Source organism: Macrosteles quadrilineatus, unplaced genomic scaffold (genome assembly GCF_028750875.1).
Source record: "Macrosteles quadrilineatus isolate MER2022 unplaced genomic scaffold, UCM_ALF_1.0 Scaffold_5__1_contigs__length_97177068, whole genome shotgun sequence".
NCBI classification, from domain to species: domain Eukaryota; kingdom Metazoa; phylum Arthropoda; class Insecta; order Hemiptera; family Cicadellidae; genus Macrosteles; species Macrosteles quadrilineatus.
Window position 1 is genome coordinate 85446188 of NW_026542598.1, and position 26259 is coordinate 85472446.

The following is a 26259-nucleotide window of genomic DNA, read 5'->3' on the forward strand; positions in this document are numbered from 1 at the left end:
CACAATTTAAATGTTAAAACTAGAATCGCTATATGATACCGCGTGAAGCGGTTTTCTGACGTTTTTTGGTGGGGGTAGGGAACCCTCTTAACTACCTGATTTTCTGCATAACCTCTCTGTCACAATTTTATAATTAACATATGTTCTTCTTCTCACTTTAAATTTCTGACAACAGCTGGAGTTTCATAACAATATTTGTTTCCCATGTTAATCTTATGGAGAAATACAAAACTTTAAAGGGCCCCAGGTCCTCACTCTCTAATTATTTCCCTAAAAAGAAAGTTTCTTGCACAACTTCACGTTATGCTCTTTCCAATGACACCAAAAACATGTCAATCGGTTCAGTAATTTCGGAGAAGTAATTGTCACAAAAACCTACTTGCGTACCTTTTTAATAAGTATAGATACAAAATTAGGTACATCAATCTCCTTAAAACCAAATCACAAATCCTTCAATCACTCAAAAGTCACAATAAATCATTAATAAAAACACAAACATAAGCTGTTATAAACTTTAGAATATTGCTATGTCTTTTTAACCCTTAATTTGGCAAACAAATCTTTTTTTGAAAACTACTTTTTCCTTGCAATATTCCAATCAAAAGGGTCCAAAGGAACTTCAAAAAATAATTTTAAAATTTTTATAAGTATTTTTCACAATTTTTTCATGTGTGCCGTTTTTGGCACTTTGCCAAAGATGCGGAGATTTCTCTATGAATCTTATGTTGAATTAAGTACAACAAGTTTATCTGTATAGCACTTAAAAATAAACTTTAGGGTTTAAATAAGTCGACATTATCACATATTGGATATCAAAATTTTGATATCAAAATAGTTATACAATTGTATAACTATAATTATATGTAAGATATAAAAAAATCAATTTCTCCACAAAAGTTATCAATCCAATATAAAATGGTATAAACGTCATTATAAAAAAATGAACTAAAATGTATACACATGTAAAACCTCTACAAAACTATGTGATTACAATAGAAAATACATTATTATATAATTTATTGATATTTCATTAGTCATGCCCATCAGGAAAATCGTTTGAAATTTCATTAGAGTATGTCCATCAAGAAACGTCATCTACTTTTGGTGAAACCCCACAAAACAATTGCTATTTTCTTTCAGTTACAGCCTTTCCCACACTTAGAACACTCTATCGACGGTTTATTTTTATTTATTTATTTATTTTTGCAAAATCTGCATCGACCTTTTGATGTATACAAAGAAAGGGTAGTGTCCAACACCATCAAAGCGTACATCTTCAACATACATCAGAGCAGCTGGTGTGAGAAGAAGTAAAATCCTTGTCTTTTAGAACACTTGTCTTTTACTCCTTTCTTTGGTTAGCGATTCAAAAGTCTCATAACTAAAATTTTTTGGTGACATATTGTCTTGCTAGTTTTCAGTTTAATTATTTTCAACGTGGCAGCAATGCCTTATTCCACGATATGTCGATACGGTGATAAAATATTTGTAAGTACCAAAGTCTCTATCGGAATGCCCAATCAACTTTCATATAAAAAGATTCACTTTCAGCAGGAAATAAAACTCTTTTTGGTAGATATTTGTTGCAATGGATGGTCAGGATTTTTTGTAAAGCCAAAGTCTTTTCTAAACAGCCTATAGTGAAAAATCTTTCCTCGCAAAAACATTTTTATTTTACAATTTGTGAAAATAAAAGACATAGCCTACATTTACAAATATAAATACCTTTCACTGTTTTATAAACAGTGTGCCACTTTAGGCGTGCTCAATAAACTAAAAAAAATAACTGCATCTTCGGTAATGTGCCATTTTTGGCACGCCCAAAACCGTTCATTGTTCCCTGGTTCTTTGGCAATGTGTCATTTTTGTCACACTCAAATTGTTCGGTTTATAAAAAAATCTATATTCATATTTAAGCTAAAACTGACCTGGGTTATGTTTTCTTATCTTTAATCCGTGCAAATCACTTAGATATATAAGTAAACAGCCTAAAATATTGAACTAAGAAGTAATTTACTAACCTTCTACACTAAGCCTCCATACTTCCTTTTCTATATGTTGGTCTAAAAGTGATAGTAATTTCCAAAACATCCACTATAGTGCACTAAACCATAATAGCAATAGGCAAAGAACCTTTGGACACCGTTTGTTGAAATTAAAAAGTTAACAGACGAACGTGACATTTTTTTGAATCCTCATGTGCCAATAATGGCACGCTGTCAAATTAAGGGTTAATAGTGTGTAATCAAAATATATAAAAAAAACAACATTTCATTTCATATAATTTTATTCATTTCAGTACATCAATACAGGAATAGCGATCTATACTATATAAAGTTGGAAATGATTAATTTACCAAGTATCGAAATATAAGAAGGTTTCTACTGACTTATACAATCCCCGCCCATAGAACAGGCACCCTGCTAGTTAAATATCAAGATATCTCTTTTTACCCAAGACAAGGTCAGTTAGTGAAAGTAATCATTTTAACAAAGATAATAATAGTTATTTGTGCAACTAGTGAGCAAAGTGATAAATTGACTCACTCGAGAGAAATACTTACTCACGAGCCGTAGGCGAGTGAGGAATGGTTTCTCGAGTGAGGCAATTGCACTTTGCACTCGAGCTGCACATTATATTTTTCCTACAGTTACCATAAAACAAATAAATTGGTAAAGAAACGTAACATATTTTTACACAGAAGTGAACTTTTAATATGACATTTAATGATACAACAGTAAAACAGCTGACCAGCTGATTTACAGCCAGTGCTGCCAACGTATTTCGCGCACATACGACCTTGTCTGCATGTTACGCGCTCACTATTTTGTGCCTTCACGTTGCAAATCTGGAGTGAGACAAAGTAATTAGAGTGAGACAATGTTAACATTGTCTCACTGATGAGCGAATTGGCCACTTTGCTTTCTCAAATCAGTGAGAGAACATGTACATTGTTAGGTAACTGTAGGAAAACAGTATTTTTTTACCAGGCAGAAGTACAAACAAATATTAAAAATGTAAGAGAACATCTTCATAAAAACAATAAAATTATCTTAATTTAATAATCTAAATGAGAAAAAAATTTAAATACTGATGTTCAAAATAAATGTTAAACTAATCAACAGAATGGATCTAAACTGATTTGTCTCCACTTCTTCAGCCTCCTCTCCCCCAACCTCCATGCCTCCATCGCGATCCACCCTGTCATCAGGCCTGGATATAACAGAACAAAAATTAATATTAAAAACAGTATTCTGAACAGAACAAGAGTCTTTTTATGCATACTTCTATCATTATTTAATGTACTCAGTGGCGTACTGAGGGGGGGGGGAGGTTTGCACCAGACCCCACACCAACATAGGCCTCCAAATCAGGGCCGTATTCCCCTAACGGTGGACACTGCGATTGCCAAGGGCTTCGGCCTGGGAAGGGGGCTCACTTGGGGCCTCAAAAGAATGCTTTTTCTCTTGGAAAATTTTCCCAAAATCTGTTAGAATTAGGGGGTACAATAATCCAAGTTTGTCTTGTATTCTCATGATAGCCGAAAGCATCTGCAAAGATTGCGTGATCGAAATTTACGACTACCAGCGGGTAGTCGTAAAATATAGCCTACATTTCCTAAAAAACAAAAGCAAATTTTTGGGCACATCTCCAGTTAAAATGCTGGTTAAATACTAGTAATTCAGGAGGGTTATGCGAAATAGGCTTGGGGGCAATGGACACGGCCCTGGATTTATAAGTTTTAAATTTAAGTAAATGGCAAAACTTACCATTAGTTAGTTCTCTTCAATCTTAGTCTTTACTTCGCCCCATCCTCCATCTCCTCTTCCTCTGACACCTCTCCCCTGTATTCTCCAATGTCGGAGGATATTAATTACAACGCCCCCATTTTACTGGTAGGCTTCAGTTCTGTACAGAAATATTGCAAAAAATAGTGTTATACAAATACTTTGAGTCCAACAAATAATACAAGTCTGTACACTCCTTTCTATATTTGTAATATTTAAATAGGTACAGATAATAGGAAAATGTTTGAGCAAATCTGGGTCAAGTTAGTACAACTATTATAATTTGTAACAATAATATGGTTTAGGCAAAATAAATTGGTTTAACACGTTCGCTACCACAATTATATAAAATTTACGTTTGCATAGACTAGCGACGCAATTGTGCGTCGACTCATTTCTCACAATAGACCACCGACGCATATTTGCGTCAGCTGATCATATTGAAATAGACTAACGACACACACTTGCGTCGGTGTTCAATGTTATTAATCAGCGTATTTCTTAGCAACGGTCTATTTTAAAGCCCTGATTTTATCGTATCAGTCTAGAGGGATATCTGCCGCAAATGTGCGTCGCTTGGTGTGTGGATATGACGATTGGTTACGTCACACAACAGTTGGCAACATTGTTGTTTACATTGTGCATTCCGCGACATCTCAGAACAGATGTAAACGTTATAACCTTTGCAGTTTTGGCGAGTGTTTGGAGTTTCTTTATTTGTTTGAGTAAATGCTTGAAACAACCAAATTTAAAACGACGCTTAAACGTGCGTCGCCTGGTCTATTGAAACGAAAATGTAGGTAATCTTTTTATCTGAATTTTATTAAATAGACTGACCGACGCATATATGCGGCGTTTTAAAATTTGCTCAAAACGATAAATAAAAACAATATTTATTGCTTACTAATTCACTTAAGGTCAATATGAAGTCAATTAGTCCATTTAAACGATATTTCTCTTTTGGTCTGTTGGCAATGTTATTCCTATATCACTTGGTCTGTAAGCAACGTCATGATCATTCCTTTTGGTCTGTAGGAGTGACCGGACCGACGCATATGAGCGTCGCTCGGTAGCGAACGCGTTCAACATTAATTCTTTGTTATTTCCCAATTTGCAAAAATGCAAGCTCTAGCCTAATTAAGACATTTCCAAACAACATGTTTCGAGATGTAATCCAAATGCATTTTAAGTAGGGGCCTAGTTTTGAATGTTTATAAAAAAACTATAAATTTGCATTAAGATTAATTATCCTTATGTTCCACCAAAAACTATTAATAATAGTTTATTTGTGTAGGTAACTAGTGGGCGAAGTGGCACTTTGCTACACATGAGAGAAATGTTTACGCACGAGCCGTAGGCGAGTGTGGAAAGTTTGTCGAGTGCAGCAATGGCAGTTTGCACTTGTGTTACACATTATATTTTCCCTACAGTTACCATAAAACATATAAATAATTAGTTGTTCAAACTCTGTTCAACACAAAATGCAAATGATTCAGTTTGGATCAGTGTCTATGGTTGTTGATAATATGGAACCCACCCAAATATCGACAGTAGGCCCTCCGGATAACACTTACCAAAGTACCGATTTGAACTTTGAATAACTTAGTTAACAAACATAGCCTAGAATCTATCACAAAGGGGAAAGAATGTTGACTCACCTCACTTAAGTTATGGTTAGACCAAGGAACATTATCACGGCAGTATGGTAATTGCCTCCAGGGTCCACAACTCTGGTCTCTCTTTCTCTCTCATCTGCTGTGATGTCGATGGCAATGTCGTCCAGAAAGGTTAGTCCTCTTAACTTATTGGTTCAAGACAATATTTAAAATATAGACCAATTTGGGTTCAGGTCAAATTACAGCCTTTGCTCCAGGATCATCTATAAAATTAACATTGATGTCATCAGCAATGAATGATATAATCCAAGTCTAGTCTTACACCAAATACAAACAGCTCTAGAATATTTTGCAGCACTTAAGTTTACGTCCTACACTCATTCCAATGAATATATTTCTTTAATACTTTCTTTCTTATTACTTGGCGACCATACAAAGTAGGTATTTTAAGCCAAGTACGAATGGAAATGAGTGTAGGATCAGGATGAGTGGCGCGATCTTGTAGTCTTGTTAGTGACTAAGGCCGACATTCCTTAGACACAGCTGTTAATTAATAGCCCATACAGCTAATGGCAACTAAGGGACCTACAGTTTATAGTGGAATCCGAACCACATTATTGCCTTGGTCTATAGCCTATACGAATTGGTCTAATTATCAGGATAGTACTGCGGATAGTCGTAGTACTCACTCAAGCGGACGTTAATCCACACCAAGGAGTATCACATCCACAGTGCATGCCTATAAATATCCACAATTCGTGACCTCCTACGGTAGTAGCTGGATTACAGGACGACGCCACCCGTCCCAGTCATATTGATTATTTCATTCGATAAACTTAGGCCTATATCAATTTTGGGTAATGTTAGGGTGAAACCTAACCTAACTAACAGAATGAAATATTCAAAATATTAAATAGTCTAACTTATGTATTCATATCGGGTACAGTTTCTTAACTGGTCTATGCTAATATTGATTGAAACTATCGAATTGAAAATATTGATTAGTAATCGATATTTTTAAATACATCTATTGCAAAATAAAACTATCATATCCTAACCTAACCAACCAAACTTGCTGATGGTGAAAAAATCGCATGAAGGTTTACAAATCGAAACGATAGTTGCAATCGATATTAGCATAGCCCAGTTAAGAAACTGTACCCTTAATATCTTTCATTTGAATGAATAAAGGACATAAACTAAAGTGCAGCCGCATATTTTTAAATAACAAATTCTTAAAAGTTGACACTGGGTCAATGGCAGTGGCGGCGGAACCAGGGGGTCAGGGGGGTCAGTTGACCCCCCTGAAATTTTAGGAAGGGTCAGGGGGGTCAGAGTCAGGGGTTCATATAAAAAAATTAAAGATATAAAGCATTCTGTACTGTATACGTTTATTTTTTCGGCCCAAGAAGAAATTATAAGTAGGCCTAATAACAGTTACTGAAGTTAAGTACAAAGATAAACAATTTAGTTATTAATAATAATCTATTACATTTATTATGAAGGGGCTTAATACTCACAAAACCTTATAAAAGTAATAATTAATTTAATTGATGTTCATGATCGTATTGGAATTTTGGGTTAATTCCTGGAGAGTTAATTACTGACTTGGACAAGAAAAAGCTTACAAGCCAATTAAACCGTCTACAAGATTTACCAAAAAAGAAGGAAGTTAAAAGTGTACGTGATTTAGTTGTGACTTTAAATAGTGAGCCTCAAGAAAACAAACGATTTTTGTCTGAAGTAGTAAAGGTTGTCAAGTTACTGTTTGTCTTACCAGCGTCTGCAGCAACTGCAGAAAGAACCTTTTCTTGTCTTCGTCGCTTGAAAATGTGGCTGCGTTCCACGATGACGCAGAAGAGATTGAACCATCTTGCCATCTTATCCGTCCATAGGGACATTGCTAAATCTATTGATGATAAGCACATTGCAAGAATGTTTGTCAATAGAGTTGAAAGTCGCTGTGCAGTTTTCGGGAATTTCAAAGACTGAAGTTCAAGTTAGGGCCTACTGAAGTTTCGTCAGCAGAAGTTTACAAATCTAGTAAACTTGTAGTAGGCTAATATCTTGAGATTCTCGTGTGGGATTTTACTTATTTTAGCAATAATTCATCAAAAAGGTTTTGTATTTCTTAGTAATTTTATGTTGTGCCAATACAATGTTTGTAATATTTTTTGTGTAAACCATTATTTAGCCCCAGTGGACACACTTACTTGGTTATACCCTACCGTCTTACTTTTGTGATTAACTATAATCAAGCAGCCAATTTTAATTTAACTTATTATTAATTCAGTTTTGAGGGGGAGGGGCAGAGCCTGCCGAAATTACGCGAACACATAAATCCCTAGGGCTTAGAGCTTGTTTACTCTTCTCTGTCACCTGCAGCAACTCATTGCTGACAGCTTTAGTAAAATCTGGGCACCAGTACTTCATTTTTTGTTTGTTTGAGATGTGTGTGTATTATTTATTATAATGTTTTTATAATGAACAGAGTAGCGTCTTTGTTAAATTGTAAATTTTCTTTGTTACTGCTTAAAGAAAAATGTTCTTCAGGTAGCCTAAAAACACGTTTTAAGGCTTCTATTTTTCAAAATTTTCCCGGGGGAGGGCCCCCGGACCCCCCTTGTCCCCTGGGACAGACCCCCCGGATGTGGACCTCCGCCATAGGTTTCTGACCCCCTAACAAACATTTGCTTCCGCCGCCCCTGGTCAATGGGAATAAGAGACAATCCTAATAGCCTAGGGATATGCCTATTCAAACATTTGCTACAATATTGCTTGATGATTCAGAATTAGCCTACGAATAAGCTGTATCTTAAGTTCTTGTTGGTGTCTTACTTTACCTTCTTGTTGGTGACTTACCTAAAGTGTCTGTTATCATGTTGATTAGCCTACATAACCTACCTATACAAATTATTTCACATTGTTTCCCTTAAAAACTATTGTTTGTAACACACGAGTCACCAATTTTCCTGTAAGCAAGGAAAGAAATAAAAAAGATAAATATTTACAATATAAAAGTAATAACTTAATGCTTAGTCAAAATGGCCAGCTTATCATTATTCATTGTCCGTCGGAATTCGGAATTAAATATTGCGATGCGACTCGTAAGTTGAGGAACTGAACGATGAATTAGAACAACTCCTTTTCAAGAGTAGCTCCGAAGAACGGGAGCTTGTCGATATACTGGGACTATTTCAGTGTCGACATAGTGAAACTATTTCATTGTCGACAATATGGGATGTCGACAATTTGTGGTGTCGATCATTTGCGACGTCGGTTATTTGGGATGTCGGTTAAGTGGGAATATTCCAGTGTCGACAAACTGGGAATAATTCAGTTTCGATCAATTTCTACGGTTGTCGATATTATGGAACCCACCCGATTCACTACCTGCACGTTGAAATGCGTCTCCACACAAGATCAGTTGCCACATCCGAACTGCACTCGTCATTGTTGTCATTATCACTGTCGTCCTCTGTCAAAACGTCAACGTCCTTGTTTACATTAAGATCAGCTGAACAATTCAATTGTTGTTTATTTTTGCAACAATTCAATGTAAAGAGATTTACTGATTTGGTGGAAGTTAAATATTTACTAGGCAGAGGCTATTCGTACGTCAGACGTGTGCCGCTACTGCGCACGACTGTTCCAAATGGTGCCATATTGCGTCCCTAATCCAGTTACTTTTATAACTGTTTAGGAACAGGTTGCACACAAAGAAAACCTAGTATTAGGAATACATATAATAATAATGTACAGCAACAGCTAGGAACAGTGTACCTCTAAGCCTCATTAGCCGAAATGGATGGAATAAACTTCACGTTTTCTGCCCGCAACTTGGACGATGTCGTGTCACTGAATCGTTGCGGTGATGGTTTTTGAGAGCCAATAGAATTGTGGAGAAAAGTAACTGATCCTTTCGCATTATTTTGTAATACTGGAACTGGAACTGCATTGAGAACGGGTTGTTGTGACGTCATTTTGACGTGCGAATAGTCACTTTGTATTTGGCATTCAAATTAAATACTATTTAAAAAACATTATTTTTTTAGTGTCTCAGTAGCACAATTTGAGTTTACATAACTTAGTAGTTTTGTTATTGATTCTGTACGATCAACCACTTACTTCTAGTTTATATATACATAAACTTATATAGGGTATACATAAACTTCGCTAAAGAGTTTCTCATCGTTCTTGGAAGGGGAAACCCGAAACCGAGACGCTATAATCCCACCCCCACCACTACGATGGGTCGGAGGCAGGGAAGGCTTCCTACCTTCGCTACCTTCCTTCCTTCACTTTCACGTCACGGTAGCAGTGTTGCCACTTTTAGGGTAATTACCCTTTTTTAGGGTAATTTACTAGTCTTAGGGTAAAGTTTAGGGTAATGGAATATTTAGGGCAATTTTAGGGTAAAACAAAAAGTTAGCACAACAATGGAAATTTAACTTAAAAACATGAAAAAACTTCAAAATTTGGCAAAAAACGTTCATTACCTACATATATTATGGCCAAACCATATGCGATTCAACCGGTTTAAAAATCGATTGTTATGACGAATTTTTATAAATAAGTTAATCGATCTAATCAATGTGAATTATCTGTTTTGGACTGTATTCAATTCTATAACACGTTATAATAAAATATGAAATATTATTCATTACTTCTTGATTTTAATTATGTGATTGAATTGAACTAGGATTACCTATTTTACAAATTGTATCAAAAAATTAACTGCTAAGAATAGATTAAACCTTTAATGTTACCGTTCTGCATCATAAATATATAATTGTCCAAAAAGGCTAATGGGTCGACACAGTAAGAAAATACGATAACTTAACATAACTTAAGTCTTGATCCGATATTTTTCGTATATACGATAAAGCTGAATAGTGAATATCGACATTTTCTTCTTCTTTTTCGGGTTTTTTTGAGAATCAAGTCCAGTATAATTTTACATATATTGATTGATAGTGGAACCACGTGGAACCTTATTTAGTTTAATTAACCACCTTATGTAAGATTTATATTATTTTAACAATGTTTTATAGCATTAAACGCAAATATTAACATTTAGGGTAATTTTTAGGGTAGCTCAAAGTAGATTTAGGGTAATTTTAGCCCGCCTTTTGGGATAAAATCACAACAACGAGGTGGCAACACTGCACGGTGACGGTAGTCAAGTCAAGACTCAAGATCAAGAACAAGAAGTTTAGTTATAATAACTCATTAATTGAACGCGTACGTGTTGTATTCACTCGTATTACTGAAGTCGAAGTGTGTCAAATACGTTTGATTGTGTAGGAAATGGGGTTATTTGTGGATTTCTGTGTTGTATAAAGCCAAGCAAAAATCATTAAGTTATTGTCGGCTTACATTTTGAAGGTCAACATTGTTTTGTTTGCATCAATACGCGCAACTCTACTCTAGTCACCCTTTTACCCTTCCCGAATCCCGACCCGACTACTATTCAGTCGTTACGTCAAAAACAGTTCTCATGCAGGGACAAATACAGCAGCCATCTACTCAGTTGTCGGGGACTAATGTTATTCTGAAATCAATGAATGAAATTCAGCAACTGTCAACAGTTGGTAAGCAAATCCCAATTACATTATAGACTACCAAATCAAATATTGTTAGTCTTCAGGCTAAACAGCTATACACTCATTTGGTTGAACCTACATCGTTTCCTTTAAATTGAGAAGTAGGCCTACTTATCATAATGGGTCTAGTCAGGCATTCTGGGAAGCAGCTTAAGTTGTGTACAGTACTTACTAGGCCTAACTGTTATCATGCATCAAACTTAAAGTAATCTCTTACCTTAGATGAGCTATCCAAGGCCGTCCTCTCATCTCAACCTTATCCTCGTGTTAGCCTGTAATAGGGTAAACGAGTCCTAGACCATTTAACTTATTTTTTGGTTCTTTCAGTGCTAACTTATGCAGCGATATATCCTAGGCCTAACTTATTTTAAAATCCCTAAGTAAGGGATATAGAGAGGAAGGTTATTTTAACATAAGTAGCAAAAGCATGTTCATAGGATACACTAACAAACCACTTAAGTTAGCTACCTATAAGATTCGCCCAATGCGTTTTTCACACATTTAATTTGCCTCCCAAGACGGAAATTGAACCCCAGCAGGTGAATGCCACCGGCCAAGTGACACACGCCCTAGCCTTCCCGGCTATTTGTGCTTGAAGACTGAGGAGTCAAAAACCGGTATTTTTAAGCTGACACCAACGATTGCTACAGCAGGTTATTCAATGCATTACTAGCCTAGGTAGCAGCACCAGTTAGTCACGGACTAGGCCTATTTAGATGATATTTTTTAGTTCACGACAGTGATCATAAATTGTGTTACTGAGGCTTTGCTGCAAAAAAATGTTTTCCCTAAAATGGATAGGCTATATTAGGCCTACAATAACCCCTTATCCAACTAAATTATGAATAACTTAGGCCTAAATTCAATATAGGCCTACATTGTAAACTAGATGTCTTTGATTTTATGAGATTTTGGTTTTAATCAGTTGCTATCAGGGAACATTTAGCCTACAATTGATAGCCTAACAAAAACAAATTAGTGACAACAATACAGTTAAAATTATTCAACAACAGGTAGGGCCTAATGAAATTGATAGGGAAATAAAAATGTTTTACGAAATAAGAAATATTGGCCTAGCACTGAAAGGGTTTTCGCAGACTTTTTATTGTTTTACACTACTTCTCTTAATCTTCATCAGTTTGGTTCAGTTCTCACTCAGTAACTAGTAGTGTAGATATAAAGTCAATGCGAGTAGGCTACAGCGTTCAGTCGGTTCGGTTCGGTTCAGTTTCAGTCAGTACGGTTGTTTGTAGTCTTTTCTTTTGGTTTGGAGTGGAAAAACTTTTGGTTGCCTGGCCTTAAATGTCTGATCCGTGATCCTGATCTCACTTCACTTCTCACTATACTACAGTCAACGATGATACCATGGTGGAAGGAAAATACCGTACTAGTCTACTTCTAAAGAAGATGAATAACATAAAACAGGGGAATAATAATGTTGATCGGTTATAATAACTATTTTCTCCCTAAAACTAATAAAAAAATAAAATTTTTAACAGTACTTACTCATTACAAGTATATGACATAGGCTATCATAAAAAAAAACCAAATCATTGTAGGACTAATGAAATTATTTTTTAAGGTCAGTAAGATTGAAAATTTCATTATGAAGGTTAATTACAAGTCTCAAGTCCTATATTTAGTTCTTTACTACATCTTAATTTGTGGGATTACTCAAAACTAATTTATCAGGGTTTTTATTCGTTACTTTTAGAGACAGGCAAGAGTGTTAAAAGGGAATTTTTGGTTTGTTGAGGGTAATTTTTAGAAAAAGCGGGTAATTCTTTGCTTTGGAGGGGGTAATCGGGCCATACCGGTAGTGGATTGGCAACACTGCTTTTACCCTTCCCGAATCCCGACCCGACTACTATTCAGTCGTTACGTCAAAAACAGTTCTCATGCAGGGACAAATACAGCAGCCATCTACTCAGTTGTCGGGGACTAATGTTATTCTGAAATCAATGAATGAAATTCAGCAACTGTCAACAGTTGGTAAGCAAATCCCAATTACATTATAGACTACCAAATCAAATATTGTTAGTCTTCAGGCTAAACAGCTATACACTCATTTGGTTGAACCTACATCGTTTCCTTTAAATTGAGAAGTAGGCCTACTTATCATAATGGGTCTAGTCAGGCATTCTGGGAAGCAGCTTAAGTTGTGTACAGTACTTACTAGGCCTAACTGTTATCATGCATCAAACTTAAAGTAATCTCTTACCTTAGATGAGCTATCCAAGGCCGTCCTCTCATCTCAACCTTATCCTCGTGTTAGCCTGTAATAGGGTAAACGAGTCCTAGACCATTTAACTTATTTTTTGGTTCTTTCAGTGCTAACTTATGCAGCGATATATCCTAGGCCTAACTTATTTTAAAATCCCTAAGTAAGGGATATAGAGAGGAAGGTTATTTTAACATAAGTAGCAAAAGCATGTTCATAGGATACACTAACAAACCACTTAAGTTAGCTACCTATAAGATTCGCCCAATGCGTTTTTCACACATTTAATTTGCCTCCCAAGACGGAAATTGAACCCCAGCAGGTGAATGCCACCGGCCAAGTGACACACGCCCTAGCCTTCCCGGCTATTTGTGCTTGAAGACTGAGGAGTCAAAAACCGGTATTTTTAAGCTGACACCAACGATTGCTACAGCAGGTTATTCAATGCATTACTAGCCTAGGTAGCAGCACCAGTTAGTCACGGACTAGGCCTATTTAGATGATATTTTTTAGTTCACAACAGTGATCATAAATTGTGTTACTGAGGCTTTGCTGCAAAAAAATGTTTTCCCTAAAATGGATAGGCTATATTAGGCCTACAATAACCCCTTATCCAACTAAATTATGAATAACTTAGGCCTAAATTCAATATAGGCCTACATTGTAAACTAGATGTCTTTGATTTTATGAGATTTTGGTTTTAATCAGTTGCTATCAGGGAACATTTAGCCTACAATTGATAGCCTAACAAAAACAAATTAGTGACAACAATACAGTTAAAATTATTCAACAACAGGTAGGGCCTAATGAAATTGATAGGGAAACAAAAATGTTTTACGAAATAAGAAATATTGGCCTAGCACTGAAAGGGTTAATAAGGCTTGCTAAATGCTTTTATCTAGTCCCATGTTAAGTTACTCATTTCCAAAATTTTCAGTTGAGTTAAACTTGACCTTTGAAAAGCACTGCCTCAACTTAAGCTAAGTTAAAGTTACCCTTATGCTAGGTATGTACTACAGGGTGTCCACATTCTGGAAAGTCAGGGATAGTCATGGAAAGTCATGGAAAACAATTCTGGTCATTGAAAGTCATGGAAATAGGCAAAAGGTCATGGAAAGTCATGGAAATTCCCCATGATGGATGATTTGAGGGAACTATTCAATGCTCTAGTCCGCCGTAACTCCGACTACTGTAGCATTTTTCTGGATTTTTCAACAATTTTCGACAATTCAATTTATTACAGTTGTATTATTCTATGATTTTTGAGTTTGTATTAGTTCATTGTTGTACCATTGTACTCCATTGTTGTCTGTTAATACATATTTCAGTAGTTTCTGCAAAATCTAGGCAGTTTTATTTGTGTGTGTTTGTTATATTATAATTTGAGTAAAGTTCGCGAGTCATGGAAATCGATGGTAAATGGTCATGGATAGTCATGGAAAGTCATGGAAATTAATGACAAATTTTCTGTGGACACCCTGTACTACAGTAGCCTTTAGAGTCCTTAGAGCCTAGACGTTCTAACTCGTTAAAGAACCAAAAAAACTAAAAAGAAAATTTCTAATCTCACAGTAGGCCTATAGGTTTAATTACAATCACTCTGGGGTTTGAACAAATATTTTGTGGTGGTAAACAACTCTACAGTGGCTGTTTGTAGTGATGTGACGAGTCGAGTATTTTCTTGACTCGAGTCAAACTCGACTCACGACTATGTCAATTCGAGTTGCAACTCGAGTCAGACTCAACTCGGTATCATCGTGAAACTTCGGCTTCCATCGGTCGAGTTCGGGTCGACTCGCAGCGCAGCCAATAGGGTTATTAGTTTGGCGAGTCGGCTCAACTCGCATTCAGCCAATAGCGTTTATGTTTTGCGAGTCAACCGAGTCAACTCGTTACATCCCGAGTTCTTAAAGGTTCGGCTTTCTCCATATGAGTTTGGTTTCTTAACTCGCTTTGGGGCTGTGAGCTAATAGCGTTTAAGTTTTGCGAGTCGGACTCGTTACGTTCAGAGTTCGTTTAGCTTCGGCAATCTCCGTACGAGTTCGTACCAACTCGAGTTGCGAATGAGATGACTCGAGTTGACTCGAGTCGGGTCTTGGCTCAAGTCAACTTGACTCGCCAACTCAACTCGTCACATCACTATACAGTAACTTAGGCTGGTATTGTAAAAATGATGTTTGCCGTAACTAAGTTAAATAGCCTTCTAAAATCTGTAACCAAAATAAGCTAATTTTGAGAGTTGTAAGTTTACAGGGCTTAGTCTACCCTTGAGTTACGCCTAGGCCTACTAACTTAGTTTCGGTATTCTAGAATCGGAATACAAATTGGTATTCTAGAATCGGATTGCGGTTTAAAAAGAAATTGCAATTTTAATGTTTTTTTTTAGGGTCAAAAATGGGAAACCCCATTTTTACCCCATAAAACCCCCCATAAACCCCCGTTCCCATGGTCCGATTATGCTGGATCGCGAACTCGTTTGAATGAACGTAGGTTTACTACCGTACACCTTTGTACCAAATATCATCAAAATCGGATCATATTTGCTCGAGTCATCGTGCTAACGGACACGTAAACCATATTATTAATTGAAATAAATGATTAAACACACATATATATAAATGATTTCAAACGGATGGTGTTTTTGGCCTCTAGGGACCTCGAAATGAAAATTTAAATTGGTTCCGGGTCCAGGTCTTACGATGAGTACTACAGTAATAGCTTATTCCCTATATGGGAAATTCGCTAAAAATAATATTGCTGCACCCTGTTGGTAAATCTTATAACTTTTAATGCTTTTGCACATCATACAACCAACTTTTTTAGTTGAAACAGCTGACTAAATTCTTTAATTCCCTGTAAATATGAATACTCCATAAGATTAACATGGGAATCAACAGAGCCTCTGGGGTGGAGCCCGAAAGGATTTTTGAGATAAGAATATGCCTTAATGTTAATCGGGAATGTGAGCTATCATCATGCCAAATTGCAGCCCAATCCGTCCAGTAGTTAATGCGTGATTGAACTTCAAACAAACACATAAACTTTCACATTTATAATATTAGTAAGATGAGATTTTTGACTAAAATCCCCTACTTAAAATAATACATAGTAAAATGAATAATTTTAAACCCATCCTAACCCCATATATAGGGGACTATTTAGTGGGAATTAGGTTATTTGGGTGGGGGAAATTCTGATCTGAGGGAAATTATTAAGGGGGAAAAGGTCTAAAATACGTGGTGCACTCAACTAAAGAAACTGGTCCTAATCTGTTAAAACCTAATCTAATCTAACCTAAGCTATCTTCTAAACGCTAGTAAATTCTTTTTGATGCCAGAAAAGGTATGTTAAAGGATGGGAGGTTGTTCTTTACAGTGGCGAATCTAGAGGGGGGGGCGCCCCCCCTCGGGCATACGTACATGTATTTTTTTTACTGCATGTAATACAGTAGGTAGTGAATACACATTGCGTTAAATAATTTGTCACACTAACTTAACTTTGGACGAAGAAACAGTATAAAACTGCCATTTTGGAGACTTGTTTACACAAATTTTTTGGGAGGTACCCCCAAACTCCCCAGAACCCCTGGCTTGCCCCCCCCCCCCCTTGTGACTGTTCTAGATCCGCTACTGTTCCTTTATGTTAATTTGTGTCCCTGCATTAAGTCCTTTGCTTTAGGTTAGATTAGGTAAGTTAAGGTTAAGCTAAATTAAGGTTAGGCCTACTAAGAACCGAGATGTTAGTTTATGTTTTGGAATAAATTTGTACCTATTACTTTGAATTAGTGATCAGGCTTATAAATAATTAAAAATATAATTTCAATGAAGTAGGTCTATATTTTTAGGTAAATTTCTGTAACACACTTGACACGACCCTAATATACCAGTATTTTATATCTGCCTTTATCCCATTGACAACAACTCAAGTGTGCAGCATTTTGCTGCAAGATAGGCAATCATACTGCCAACGTAATAGGAGGGTCAAAGACCTCTTTACAATCTTTAACCCTCCTATTACACTAACCCACTGGCTCAACTAATATTTTTTGTAGTCTTGAGTCACTTAAAATCTAAATAAGAGGTTTATTAACCCTACCTTTAATTTGGTCTTGTGACTCCTTTACCTCCTCTAAGGGTGGATTACGATTGTTTCGGCGACTTCAGATCCTCGTCAAGAATATCAATTAGTTTTCACTCATATTGAGGTTACAAAACAATTAACCCTAGATCTAGCAGTCGTTTTATTCACCAGTGGCGGGTATATTTTGGCCCTTTGGTAGTGGTACCATATATTTAGCCACAGATCATTTATTTATGAATATAAGTACACACATACATATAGGCTATATATTTTCTGTTTCAGTCATAAATCTATATAAATAAAATTAGAGTTTTGTCTGTACATCGCTCAGAATCATAAACTTTTGGGTTATTTTTACGTTTTATACATTAAAAAAACCGAAACAAGTCTCATCTAAATTTCTGTCTGTCTGTCTTCCTGTCTGTCACGGCCAAGAACCATTTTACGCGGCCTTCTCCTGAAAAGCGAGAGTACCTATCAAGTTCCAAATAATTTTGTATTCACTGGATTGGCGAGATTGTCTTTAGCCATTAAAATATGGCGTCACTACTTTGTATAAAATAACGGACGTTTAAAAACCCAATTTTGTGTGATTTGTTGTAAAGTTTTCCCAATGTTTATCACTTATTCTTCTATGAAATAACGAACAGCTGTTCGAATCAAGATTATTTTTCTCTAGCTGTCACTGATATGTTTACATTGAATGTTGTTTACAAATACCGCAACCATTTCCGATTACGTTTTGAAAGCAAATCCAAACAAAGTAAGATTAAAAACGTTTTTCATTACATAACGGATTTAATTAATCGCAAGTGCAATAATTTGTAGGGTATCCGTAAATGAAAATAGAGATTCTTTGTGTATAAAATTGTTCTCTAGTTTTGATAACCAGGAAAACGACCTTGAATCAGTGTTGTATATGGCTGGGAAACATACATTTTTTAAATGAGCGTCTTCAGTCGAGACTCGGCACACGACCGACGCGCGTCTACATGTCCATAGTAAAAATGTATAAGTGTACAGTTCGTGTATGTGTTAAAAACTCCAAGACGCACCTAATGGGGAAGCTCAAGACCTTATATTAGGACTGATGAGGGTGATTTAATTTTGCCGAAATGGATCTCCTGTAATAGGATACATTAGGATCGACCGGCGGACACAGGTAATTTAACCTTTTATTGATTGTCATACCGATCCGGAACAACAACAAACAACATAAAATGATGTTAGCCTATGTAATAGTTTGGCCAGCATATCTGAAAATATGCAAACCGACTGCTGTTTTTATATATGATGGTTTCAACTGAATACTAAAAGATCCCCGTGCGTAGAAAGGTTACAGCTAGTGTAGAATATAATAATATAAAAATAATTTTTTTCTAGCAATGCGTTTAGTTGCAGTAGCATTTAAGGTTTGGATTTTGCAAATTAGAAATTTAAAAAGCAACCAACAAGCAAACTACAAAAATCATTCTTTTACATATTTTCATCTAAATGTAAAGGTTGTGTGAAATATGATTCCCTACATAGAAATTTCAATGTTTTTTTAATTAGGCCTACTCATAAAAATAAAATTATAAAAAAATAAATTCTTCATACGTATTTTATTTTTTGAAAAACTACCAATTTTTGTTTGTGACATAGGAAATATTACAATGCATCAACAAAAAATAAAATGATACTGTACAATAGGAAATTAACACGTTGACAACTAACGCCGACTCTAGTCGGCGTCGCTAGCACTTCAATGTGGCGCGTGCTGACAAAAATCGGCACCAGACCAACAGAAATATATTGAGTCAGTGTGAGCTTAGCCTCAGACGGAGACGTTATAATCGTTGCCAGCCAGCTTAGAATGCGAGCTTTACTTTGGTGTAGGTTGGTACTAAAATTTCCCGTAAAATCCTGTCTGGCAATGCTCTTGTCCCGGTTTCAGGGATTTTTTCTCTTCAACCCACATTACAAAGACACTGGATACGGATCCGTGCAGTGCTGCTACCTTTGGGTGTTTCAGTGAACTACATCCACTCTCGGGGTAACGCAGCACAGTCACCACTGCTCTTTTGTGATTCGTCAGACTGAAATATTTGAATGCCAATTGCGTTCGCTGATTCGGTTGCGTGCCGGGGCTTCGCCCGCCACTGGGGAGCGCCTGTACGTTGTTTTCAGCAGTCATCGTGTTAAAGATCTTTCTGAAAATATTTAGTTATATATAGTTGAATAACATTTCTGAATAATTTATGTCGGAATATAAAATTTTTTAAGATTGTATACAATTTAATTGACAATCGCCAAAAACAGCTGTTTTTGTAGTCAGGTGACCAAAACTTTCCACCGCCAAAATCTATTTTGAACCCTCTAGTTTTTCAAACTATGTTTCTCGCTACATAATACTCACTCAATAATGTTTTATGCTTGAAAATGAAACCTCAGAATCTCATCTTTCTAATGGTATATAAGATTTATTGCATTTTGAAACGGTTTTTATATTTTATTAATACAAACACCCAACCCATGTCGTCTTTGTTGATATTGACTAGCACCACTGAGAACTCAAGTTTTAGTGGTCGAAAATCGACCAGCGCCAGATAGAGGGTTAACAGGAACACGCAAACGAACATTGTTTAAGCTCAATATAAAATTTAAATATTCGACTACAGCTGTGGCCACCAGGGTTGCCACCTGTCCCGATTCTGCTGGGACAGTCCCGATTTCGGTTCCATATGCCCGCATTTAAGCCTATGTTAATACGGGGGGAGGGGGGCCATGTCCCAATTTTTCCCTAACCTAAGGTGGCAACCCTGGCGGCCACAGATGTGCACTGCACTGTTGACGTGAACGGGTTCAGGATCACACACTAGTGAGCCAACCGGGACATGATTTTGTATGAACAAACCTATTGCTTCAGATTACTCACCTTTCTCTTCACGTTTCTGACAATCCAAGGACAATCTGACTCGATGTTCAGTGTTCCAAAAAGTCATAAGTCATTGGTTGTCTTCTGTCCTTCTTCTGTTTGTCAGATTCACAGTTGGTAAAAGCAGTGTCACAATGAGACAGGTTGTTGGAAATATTTGGAATTCCGGTTCTAAGCACTCACTCTTTGTACAGGTCTCCTTGAGTTGGCTCACAGGGAGTACCAGGCTGGCGACTACGAGAATGCAGAGAGGCATTGTATGCAGCTGTGGAGACAGGAGACTAACAATACTGGCGTTTTGCTGCTCCTCTCCTCAATTCACTTCCAATGTCGCAGACTGGACAAGTAAGCCATACTTATATTGTGTTAATATATCTCTACGAACACATGCTTGATCATCTCAATCTTTTGAAATAGAGAAAGTAGACAAAATCATTGTCTATAGGCCAAATCTTCATTTACGTGTTGCTAGTTTTGTTGCAAGCACAACATTGTCAAGGCTACAAAATGAAAAAACACAAAAAAACTAATTAATTTTTATAATAAATTAATTATTAACAGACAAAAGTATCATAAAGAACTCTTATTTTACCCAAGAGTCCATGGATTATAAAATGGATTGCTATATAATTGATCTATCTTAGATTATACCATGAACTATTGGATAATGAACCCTTTGCTCTCGGACAAACATTTTTTAGTCACGGTGGAAAACTACCTGAATGAAAGTAATAACCAAAAATGCTGGACCCTTTTTGTAGTTTTTGCAAGGGTTTGGGGAGAAAACTGTAACTTTTTTGTTTTACCACATAAAGTTTAAATTTTTTTGCTTTAAATTTCTTATGAAATTCTGAACAAGAAAAAATATAGGCCTACTTTAGAGAAAAAAATCCACTAAAACAAAAAAAAAATGTATTCATATTCATCTATAAATAAATAAACGTAGCCTATAAAAGTTGACTTTGAGCCATAAAAACTAAAAAAAAAAAATGCTTAGAGCCCTCATATACTATTGGTATTTTCAGATTCTACATATAGTTATAAACATGCATAGCAAATTTCATGCACCTCCCCAGTAAAATTGAGAAATTGTAGGTATTTTCCCAAATTTTGGCGCAATCTAAAAAATCCTCATTTTTAAAGAACTTGTCACAGAAACAGAAAGCCTCTCTCTTGTTTATATATTTATGTTTATATATTCATAAATTCTTACTGATATACAAGTAAAACACTACACCACCATACAAATTTCAAATAACATGTGGGAAAATATCCCCTCAATATTTTATTCGCTACTTTGTTTGCGATCCTAAAAATTTCCGACGGGGTCATATTCGGAATGGACAAAAGTTTCAGTAATCGAGAGTATAGTAAAAGAATACCTTTCTCAGATACAAAAAGAGCCATAATATCAAAGCTAAAGTGAGTAAACAGTACAATATTTTAGTCGGAGAAGATTCCACTTTAACAATCACAATGTAAATTACAGTTTGCGACTTAGTCACAGAAACAAAGCATTTTGTTGATGAGTCAATCTTTCAAGTCTGAACAGGCTTGTCCACAAATTGTTCAGTTTTGTAAATCACAGCTGAATATCAAATAGATCAAATAGATCTCTCAGATGTGGAACCAGTTGAGGGAAGGTCGGTTATGAAGTTTTACTTTATATTTTTAAGTGTTCAACATTCCTACTTTTTACATTTAGTAAAATGTTTGATTATGGGATTATTATTGTGTAGCCCATAACTTTACATCAGAATTGCATCTAATCTAGATAAATAATAGTTGTTGACTGCTGATGGTGACCTTATTGTGGTGTCCCATCAATTCTACTTCTTCTTGTACCCCACTTGTTATGTTGGTTGTGATGCCACTGCAATTCCGCCAGTACTCCTAATCCAGGGTCGCGACCCGTCCATATTCTATCCTTTTTGCCTATGTCTGTGGCAATCCTATGGCAAATGCTTGTACTAATTAAAGTCTTTAAATTATAAACTTATTCTTGCTGTAAATAAACTAATTGAATTGAATCCAAGGGAGGAGGGTTTGTCCCGATTTTTACCTAACCAAAGGTGGCAACCCTAGCCTAATCCCTCGACCCTTATCAACACAGCACAAACCATTCTAATATAACTAAAAATACCCCCGCCGCAGCAAACCTGAAGACTAAGCGAATTTCCATTTGCCTGATTGGATTTAGACTGAAATGTCTCCTTAAAAATATCACATTTATTCCCTATTTAAATAGAATCAGTTTAACACATACTTAGGTTTGCTGCAACAGGGAGGGTAAAAGTGTTTTTTATGTAAAATGTTAATAGTTGGTAAGAAATAAAAACATTTTCCAAATTTGGGCAAAATATGTTAATAAACAAGCACACTAGCCTACAATGGTTTACTTATTCTCCATAAGAATAACATGGAAATTTTAAATTAACAATTTTTTGGAATTTTCTCCGTAACCATTAGGCGCATTATAACGCTTCAATAAACCAAATTATTTGTTTTTTTAAGCTCTACAAAATAGTTTGGAAAGAAATTTCAAAATTTTATGTTTTTTGGGTCAAAAATAGGAAAATCCCATTTTTACCCCATAAAAGCCCCCATAAACCCCTGTTCCCATGGTCCGATCATGCTGGTTTGCGAACTCGTTCGAATAAACGTAGGTTTACACGTTTGTACCAAATTTCATCAAAATCGGATCATTTTTGCTCGAGTTATCGCGCTAACGGACACATATATATATATATATATATATATATGAATTTGAACGGATGGTGTTTTTGGCCTCTAGGGACCTCAAAACGAAAAAAAAAATCGGTCCCGGGTCCAGGTCTTACCATGAGTACTACGGTAATAGCTTATTCCCTATATGGGAAATTCGCTAAAAACCTTGAATTTAATTTTCAAGCCAGTGTATGAATCCTGTCTAGTAGGCATTGTGAACTAACTGAACCAACCGTTCGACAGGTCTGCTCACTTCAGCACCTTGGCCATAAAGCAGAACCCTCTGCTGGCCGAAGCCTACAGCAACCTGGGCAACGTTTATAAGGAGAGATGTCAGCTTCAAGAGGCCTTGGAGAACTACAGGCATGCGGTCAGGCTCAAGCCGGACTTTATAGACGGATACATCAACTTGGCCGCGGCTCTGGTAGCGGCTAATGATATGGAACAGGCTGTACAAGCGTATGTGACGGCTCTGCAGTATAATCCGGTAGGTACCTGAAATATTAGGTTATGTTTATGTAGAAGCCCACTAAAAATCCATGAAGTCTGCATTTCGTAAGCCAAGTCTAGCCAACAAGTCGTGTTTCGGTGGACAATTTCCACCGCCTGTTTCTCCAAATGAGAGTTTTCTATTATGGTTTCAGTTAACCAGGATCGCCATACCCTCTATGGTGTGCAGCTTAATCACACGGAATTAACAGCAACTTCAAGCTCTTCGATTACCTGCAAGAAGGGTGGGATAGTCATTAAAAAAAGGTTAAATAACCTTCTTATAGTCAGATTACCAAGGATTAGAAAATGGAAATAAATAATAGAAGATCGCAAAGACATATTAATGACATATTAATGTCATATTAATGACATTGTCAATTTGAAACAATGGAAATTTGATGTGACCCAAAATTGAAGACTACTTTAGTTAGTTGTTTTGGTATTTTCAATTTCAAACCCCGGGAATTGGTTATTTACGATTTTGAATTTGTAATCTATTACTTCAAATTCTATGATCCGTTTGAATTATGGATGTTTGTAACTAAATTTTCTTCTTTCCAGGACTTGTACTGTGTAAGAAGTGATTTGGGCAATCTTTTAAAAGCCCTTGGACGTCTGGATGAAGCCAAGGTAATTTAACTACATGAATCTCAAATATATTTTAATAACATTTTCATACACTTTGGCAAATTCAAGCTTAAAACCGTTATACTCGGTCTAGTTTTCAAAAATAATCAGAGACACTGTTAACTTGGTTGTAAATCAAAACCAATCACTTGAGTAGTAGACTTTACCATACAATGCAGTATTTTGTCACTGTAATCATATAGAACTATGGTTTCATTCAGCATCTCAAGCTCTCTGTTTTGGTTAAGTTACAATAGAGTCGATTTAAAATGTAAATAATTTAAATTTACAAATGTAATGATTTACAAAGTGCTTAATCTATGTATGGATAAAAATTACATTTTCTCAATCATAGCTAACTTACCGACAGAAAGCTTTTGATGTCTGTAGTACATTTTTGGATGCTCCAACCTTATGACCACAGAGGTTTAAGCATTCAAAATATCTTTGCCGCTGCGCCACTTTTAATAACTAAATATTTTTTGTTGAGGACAGATTTGAAGACCACAACATACATTTTATGTAACGAGGATTGTGTAAAAACTCGGTTTCTACACAATTTTAGTTATAGGCTCAATGTGCCCACCGAGAAGGATGGGGTTCTTCACTACAACGATTTCGAAGGATTTTTACACTCTAAATCTTGAATTTTGACGGTGAAAATCCTTTGCAGCGCAAGCGTAGGGTGATGAAACCGCTTTCTCAAAATAAACTCTTATATTGGTTGTTCATGACGAAGTTAATTTACTCCTAAAATATTGTTACTAGTTTATAGCAGTTGTAGATTAATTTTAGTAAACCAGATCACTCAATCGTCGTATGGAAATAGAAAAAGTTTGGTGATATAAGGGGTTTTAACCATTTTGAGAAGGTGGTTTTTGTGTTTGCAAGCGTTTTCATTTATCTTTTACTCTTCTTTGGTTGATTTTCAATGAAATCATACTTCTTGTTGAAGACAAAAATGTCTCTGATTATAGAAGGCTATGAAGAAAAGTATTTCAAACTTTGTTTTGGATTTAGTTATTAGTCATTAAATTCGGTAAATATTTAATCTTCTAACATTCATTTTTTAGAGGATAGTTAAGAAAACGAAAACACATTTCAATAATTTGTTAAAGCATTTCTTTGTATTTCATCTATCAATTTTATTGTTACATGTTTTTATTTTTGGAAAAACATTTAATATTTTTATTCATTTAAGTCGGGTGGTTTTGAAATTACAGATCCATTTTTTAATTTTAAAATTCTTAAAGCTGGCCTAGAAATGCAGTATTTTATTAATTTGATTTAATCTTACATTTGCCAAAGTGTTTCATTTAAAATGTCATTTGATAAATCAGCAGGCCTATTGTCCTTTAAATACAGCGGCACTTAAAAGAAAGCCAGATTAAAAGGATGATCATTAAAATGGGGATAACCTCCATAATGATAAAGGATAAATGAACAAAGTTGGAGGATCAAATAAAATACATCTTCAGTAAAACAAAAGCTCTAAGTTTCAATTTGTGGGATATTTCCCTTATGAATGAAATAAAAATTGGACATTTCAATTGATTATCATCCCGTTTGGAATTGCATCTGATTTCCCTTATGAATGAAATACAAATTGGACCTTTTAATTGATTATCCTCACGATAGGAATTGCATCTAGAAGGTAAGCACATTTAGTTGTTCATCTTTGTGGCTTGGTGTTGAACAATGTTTAAACCTTGAAAGTAAATTATTTTTATTTTTTATAAATATCCTCAGATACCAACAATTAATGTTCCTGAATTATATATTTTTTCCAGCGTCCTAATTTGGAAAGAAAGTTTATCGTTTAATGTAGGACGTTTCTGACTGTAATCTATTCTGTGTGGTTATAAATTAAGTGTCGACAAGATTCTCCATCAAAATCTTGTTGATCATATTTTTTTACATCACCTTTGAAAAACATTCCAACTATTTGCCTACAATTTGTAGATTCAAAAATATTCAACTGGGAGGGGGGGGGGGTCAAATTTCCCTAGGCTTATTATAATTGTTCAACTTACAAAATTTAATTTCTAAATATCTTTACAATATTTATCATTGAACATAAAATTGTATTACAGAAAGTTGTTCAAGTCCTCTAACAATTAATTTGGAGGTTATTTGAGTAGGCCTGAATTCTAAAACAATATTCACTTTTATTTTGACTTTGATT

General features: G+C 35.7%; 1 protein-coding gene and 1 long non-coding RNA gene across 3 annotated transcripts in view; one reads left to right on the forward strand and one right to left on the reverse strand.

Annotated features, from left to right (window-relative positions):
* Positions 1-2269: 2269 nt before the first annotated feature.
* Positions 2270-8507, reverse strand: LOC128995856 (uncharacterized). Of its 2 annotated transcripts, none has more exons than XR_008490987.1 (4): positions 8309-8507; positions 5447-5667; positions 3771-3909; positions 2270-3213 (listed from the first exon to the last, which is right to left on the reverse strand). It is a non-coding gene; the product is annotated as an uncharacterized LOC128995856 (long non-coding RNA). The 2 variants fall into 2 exon arrangements; XR_008490986.1 differs by having other exon boundaries at positions 8267-8507.
* Positions 8508-12853: 4346 nt separating this feature from the next.
* Positions 12854-26259, forward strand: part of LOC128995885 (UDP-N-acetylglucosamine--peptide N-acetylglucosaminyltransferase 110 kDa subunit-like) — a 124543-nt gene continuing 111137 nt past the window's right edge. Inside the window, exons 1-4 of the mRNA XM_054420918.1 lie at positions 12854-13002; positions 20423-20573; positions 23199-23442; positions 24009-24077. Of these exons, the coding sequence (XP_054276893.1) occupies positions 12909-13002; positions 20423-20573; positions 23199-23442; positions 24009-24077 (558 nt within the window). The 5' untranslated portion in view covers positions 12854-12908. The remainder of the gene's footprint in view (positions 13003-20422; positions 20574-23198; positions 23443-24008; positions 24078-26259) is intronic.